This window comes from Vollenhovia emeryi, unplaced genomic scaffold (assembly GCF_000949405.1).
Source record: "Vollenhovia emeryi isolate VEMERY1.0 unplaced genomic scaffold, V.emery_V1.0 DF941362.1, whole genome shotgun sequence".
NCBI classification, from domain to species: domain Eukaryota; kingdom Metazoa; phylum Arthropoda; class Insecta; order Hymenoptera; family Formicidae; genus Vollenhovia; species Vollenhovia emeryi.
Genome location: NW_011965004.1, coordinates 1 through 5,429, shown reverse-complemented (window position 1 = coordinate 5,429; position 5,429 = coordinate 1). Strand labels below are relative to the sequence as shown.

At 44.2% G+C, this 5,429-nt stretch overlaps 1 protein-coding gene across 1 annotated transcript; it reads left to right on the top strand.

Annotated features, from left to right (window-relative positions):
* Positions 1–726: 726 nt before the first annotated feature.
* Positions 727–2,550, top strand: LOC105571014. The gene has a single exon (XM_012028482.1). The coding sequence runs from the start codon at positions 727–729 to the stop codon at positions 2,548–2,550; it is 1,824 nt and encodes a 607-aa protein (XP_011883872.1).
* Positions 2,551–5,429: the final 2,879 nt, after the last annotated feature.

Below are 5,429 nucleotides of genomic sequence, written 5' to 3'. Positions count from 1 at the left end.
AAAAGTAGTATAGGACTTTTTTTACTTGATTTAGTCTCAGGAATATGCTGTTGCAATGGCGTTTCAATTATTGAAAAATTTTGTGTATGTAAATTTTATGTGTTGCAATATTGGAACACGTTTACAACAGCATATTCCTGAGACTAAATCAAGTAAAAAAGTCCTATACTACTTTTCCCTCCGACAAACAGTTATCGAGAGATTATAAGCTAAACATTGAAAAAGTTATAAATTTTCTCTTGAATATCTCAAAAAGTATTGGGCAAATCAAAAAATGTTTCAGACAAAAGTTGTTCATATTAATTAGTAGAATAAAATAGTATAATAAACAATAGGGAGTTCCATTTAAAAAAATGACGGCGACCTCTATATAACCATAACAAATTAATTTTTTCGAAAATTTATTTTACCATTATATAGCCCTTTTAAAACCGTATAACTTTTGTCTGAAACATATTTTTCTAAAGTGCATAGTTTATGAGATATTAGGGTGTATCCAGACTTTTGGCCCACCCTGTATGTCTATGGGAAGAGATGGAGGGCACTGCAGAAGAAGAAGAGAGGTGGTGGTGGGGAGAGAGATGCGCGAGTGAAAAAGGAAGGCTCACGGCACGAGGACGCCATACTGTATTTCCATCTTAATAAAACGAAGTTTTATCTTACATATCAGAAGTGGGATAAACGGACAAGTTACGCACTTAAGTGAGCCAGCGCGTAATACGTAAGATGGGTCGACACAAGTCGCGCCACGAGTCTGAGCGACGCAAGTCAAAAAGGAAGAGAAGCTACTCTCCCCGTTCATCCTCAGAAGACCAGAGGAAGCAAAGTGACGAACGCTTCGAGCGGTTGGAACGCATCGTCGAGAGCCTAGACCGACGATCAAGATCTCATACGGGAGGATCATATATACAAAAGGGCGACGAGTTGATGATCCCTTTGTTCGATCCGTCAAAGGATGACTTGGTCATCGAAAAATGGATCGAACATGTCGATGACCTGTCAGCGCAGTACGACTGGGACGACAAGGCAATTCTGCGACTAATCCCAGGACGATTGAGAGGACATGCCCGGCAATGGTATGATGCCAGACCTCGGTTGACCGGCATGTGGAGTGAGATAAAAAACTCTTTAACTCAACAGTTTCGTAAGTCCGTACCCTTTAGCAAGTTGTTTAAGGAAGCCGCAAATTACGAGAGTACCCCGGGGCAATCACTGGGGGATTACTGCTTCCAGAAGTTGAGTAGGATGCGTAAATTGGATATCACAATACCGGATAAGTATTTAATTGACGCGGTAATCGGCGGGATCTCCGACGAAAACGTAGCACGAACGGTACGCTCGGCACAACATGGTAGTGCAAACGATTTATACGCATACATGACGACTCTAGGAGATTTACCACGACATAGTGAGAAAAATAAAGCCGCGACGAGTAATAAGGGCGACCGAAAGGACCGTACATCGAAACCCTTGGCGGTAGATCAAACGCGCGCGACGAACGATGAAAACACACCGCCGACGGACGAAAAAAGAAATTCGCGACCCGAGTGTTTCAACTGCGGAAAAGCGGGACACATCGCGCGGAAGTGTCGCATGCCGCGCATTGAATGCGAACAATGCAACCGGTTAGGGCATCGAGCCGAAAAATGTCCGATAAAGAAAAAAGACGTAATCGCGGTAACTGAAACGGGAAGCGCGTCGAGTGCATACGAGAGGCCGGTAACCATAAACGGACATAAAGTTCAGGGACTGATAGATACGGGAAGCGGGTGCACGTTAGTACGAAAGTCTGTTATCTTAAAATACGAGATGGCGACCATAACAACATCGAATCGGATATTGCAAGGTTTCGCGGGATGTGCGGCGATAAGTAATCGGGCGACGCGCTGCGAAATTAGAGTCATGGACGCGGTGGCACAAGTCGATGCCATTATAGTACCGGATGATTGCCTCGTATATGATCTAATAGTCGGCCGTGACTTCCTCGAACAGGAATATATTGTTATGATCAAACACGGAAACAAAGCAACGCTTAAACAATTACCCGTGATTTCCAGCGACGGCGAGAATATTGTCGGTGTTTATTTTTCAAACGTACGGGGAAGTAACGAGATTACAATCACTACCGGAACGGCCGGTAAAAAGGCGAAACAGTTAGCTACGGCTTTGCTTCGGGAGTTCGAAGACTGTATAGCGCGTTCGGTATCGGAACTAGGAAAAACGGACGGAGCGGCGTTGCGTATCCGTTGTACGACCGACGAACCTATCGTGTACCGTCCGTACCGTCTGGCAGAGGCCGAAAAACGCGTAGTGCGGGAGATGATACGCGAACTCCTAGATAACGGCATTATCCGCGAGTCAGAGTCACCATACGCGAGTCCCATACTATTGGTAAAGAAGAAGAATGGCGAACACCGAATGTGCATCGATTTCCGTAAATTGAACGCGGTCACGATCAAGGATAAATACCCGATGCCGCTAATTGAAGAGCAGATTGACAAATTAGGAGGCTGCCAGTATTTCACAGGACCAGTGTTTGCCGTTATCTAAATAAAATTATATAGATGATTATCGAGATGAAATTTAGCGTTATCTTATCTTTATATAGATAATAAAAATAAGTATTATCTATATCTGTATCTTAGATGAAAGAAAGTGTTATTTTTACTAAATTATCTAAGATAACGTACAGATAATTTGGTTTAGGGCCACATAAGGTTAGCCACATAAAAATACTTAACAGTTACACTATTTAAATATGGATGGCGTTGTAGACCATGCATTTATGTGTGTGTCATATAACTTAACCTGAATATATTCTATATCCCCCCTTATAATTTAAATTTTTCTATAATTTTTTTATAACTTTTTCTACTGTGTTTACATGAAGTCTTAAAAATATTATCTGCAAATTATCTAGATGAATTATCATATGATTTTATCTTTTATCTAGATATATTAAAAACGAAATAATCTTTATCTTATCTAGGATAAATTTATATATTTTTATCTTATCTTTATCTAGCTAATTTTAAAATCATCTATGCACAACATTGCACAGGACTAGATTTAGCGTCGGGCTACTATCAGGTACCTGTAGCGGAAGACTCCATCGCGAAGACAGCATTCATGACGCCGGAAGGACATTATGAGTTCCTACGGATGCCCTTTGGCTTAACTAACGCGCCTGCCGTTTTCCAACGGTTAATGGACAAAGTTTTGGGGAGCCTGAAAAACTCCGTGGCTTTTCCGTACTTAGACGACGTCATCATCCCATCCCGAACCATAGAGGAGGGAGTGGCAAGATTGCGCCAAGTGTTAACTGCTTTTCGTACACACCACTTGACCTTGAAACTGGAAAAGTGTACTTTTTTTGGGGAAACAATAGATTACCTTGGAAGAGAAATTAGCGCACAAGGTGTCCGACCAGGGCAAGGTAAGATCGAGGCGTTAACCCGTATGGAGAGGCCACAATCAGTGAAGCAGGTGCGCCAGGTGCTAGGATTGGCGAGTTATTTTCGAAGGTTCATCGGAAATTTTGCGACAATCGTGGAACCCCTGACGAGACTCACAAGAAAAGACGCAGCATGGGAATGGACGGATGCACAGGAGCTAGCGTTCGACACCATCAGGAGGAAGCTCTCAACCCGACCAGTGTTGACAATATTTAGTCACAGCAAAAGAACCGAAGTGCACACCGACGCAAGCGCGATAGGGGTAGGAGCAATGCTGCTGCAGGAGAACGAGAATAAGATGACAGCAGTGGCCTATTTTATTATAGTAGGCAGACGACTGCGGATCAACGCTGCTATCATTCGTACGAGTTGGAAACCATGGCGGTGGTACTGGCCCTCAGGTAATTCCGAGTGTATTTGTTAGGATTGCAGTTCAAGGTGGTAACCGACTGCAACGCACTACGGCTGACATTTGCCAAACGAGATTTGTTACCCCGCATTGGTCGGTGGTGGCTCGAGGTGCAAGAGTACACGCTTGACGTCGAATATCGAGCGGGATCCAAGATGGCACATGTGGATGCGCTCAGCCGCAACCCGATACATATCCCGATCGAAGTTGTTGTTATTTTATCCGAGCAGCAACCAAATAAACTCGCAAGTTTACTTACAGCAATATATATATGTGCTTTAATGAGCAACTCAGGTAGTACAGGAACGGTGACGAGAGACGAGCTCGTGTTCTTGTTGTTCCTTCGGAAGACAATATACGTGCGTGTTTACACATCTCACGATTTTGAAACGCTCAACAGTGACACTCAATCTGCGGACCCAGTGATTCTCAACGACTCAACTCACTTTATCATGTCCTTTGAGGGACGTATCAATATACAAGGTAGCCGTGCTACTTTTATTGAGAAAATGGCTACTGAAGCTAAATTCGTGGAGTTTCGGCAGATGGAACTTCCAGCCTTACAGTCTCAAATGGATATGTTGGAGAAATACTGGTCAAAATTTGAGGAGATGCACGAGAAGCTCGTCGGAAGCAAGGACACAACGGTTCTCGAGCACGATTACGTCAAAGGAGGTGTCTACGACAAGTGCCTCGAGTATTACTCAACTTCCCGCTCAACGCTCATGCAGCTCATCAAGGCTAAGGATGACTCCGCGGAATTTTTCTCAGACTCATTTCGGCGGGCCAGCCAACCTACCAATAATTCTGTTGCGGATGCGAGTTACCGCATCGAAAGTTCTGGAACGTGTGGGTGAGAGAGCGAGGAAAAAAGAGTATGAAATGAATTACGCATTGACACTTCGCCTTAAAAGGTAACAAAAAATTGATGAGTCTTTAATGATCTGTAATTAACTATTTTCAAAGCGTGTTACCGCGCAATGTACATGGGTGAGCACTTCGTTCGTTAGCGGCGAGTGAGACGGCACGCTTCTCCTCGTGCACGAGGCACGCTTCGACACACGAGTGGTCGCAATCGATCGTGAATGATAGCCGTTTCTTACGCACTTCGACGGTTTTTCACGAGGAAGAAGTGAGTGAGTTTTAGTCCTAGAGTAAATGAGTGATAACCGAGTGAAACAATCCTTGAATGAGTGAGCACCAAAAAACTGAGTGAGTGAGTTATGTCGCACTTCCGTAGGTCAAAAACACGTGTGTCTTCTATCGCGTACAGGAAGTAAGAGCGAGTTCTTGAGTCGCGCCGCTTCCTCTACGCGGACAATTAACGTATTTACGTGCGGAAATCGAGCTTTCGAGAGGTGCTGCCGCGCGCGAGTAATCTGCGTGATCCTAATCAGACAGCGGTACGCTCGTTCGGTACCGATAATCTAAATTCTGAACATCCTCCCCCCGGTCAGCAATGGAATTGCTGACAAGGATCCACATCTTTATTCGAGGGGGGGGGGTTACATAGAGATGGCAACCGGTGGTTAGGCTACTTATGTGTTGGTGAGATGGGCAGAGGT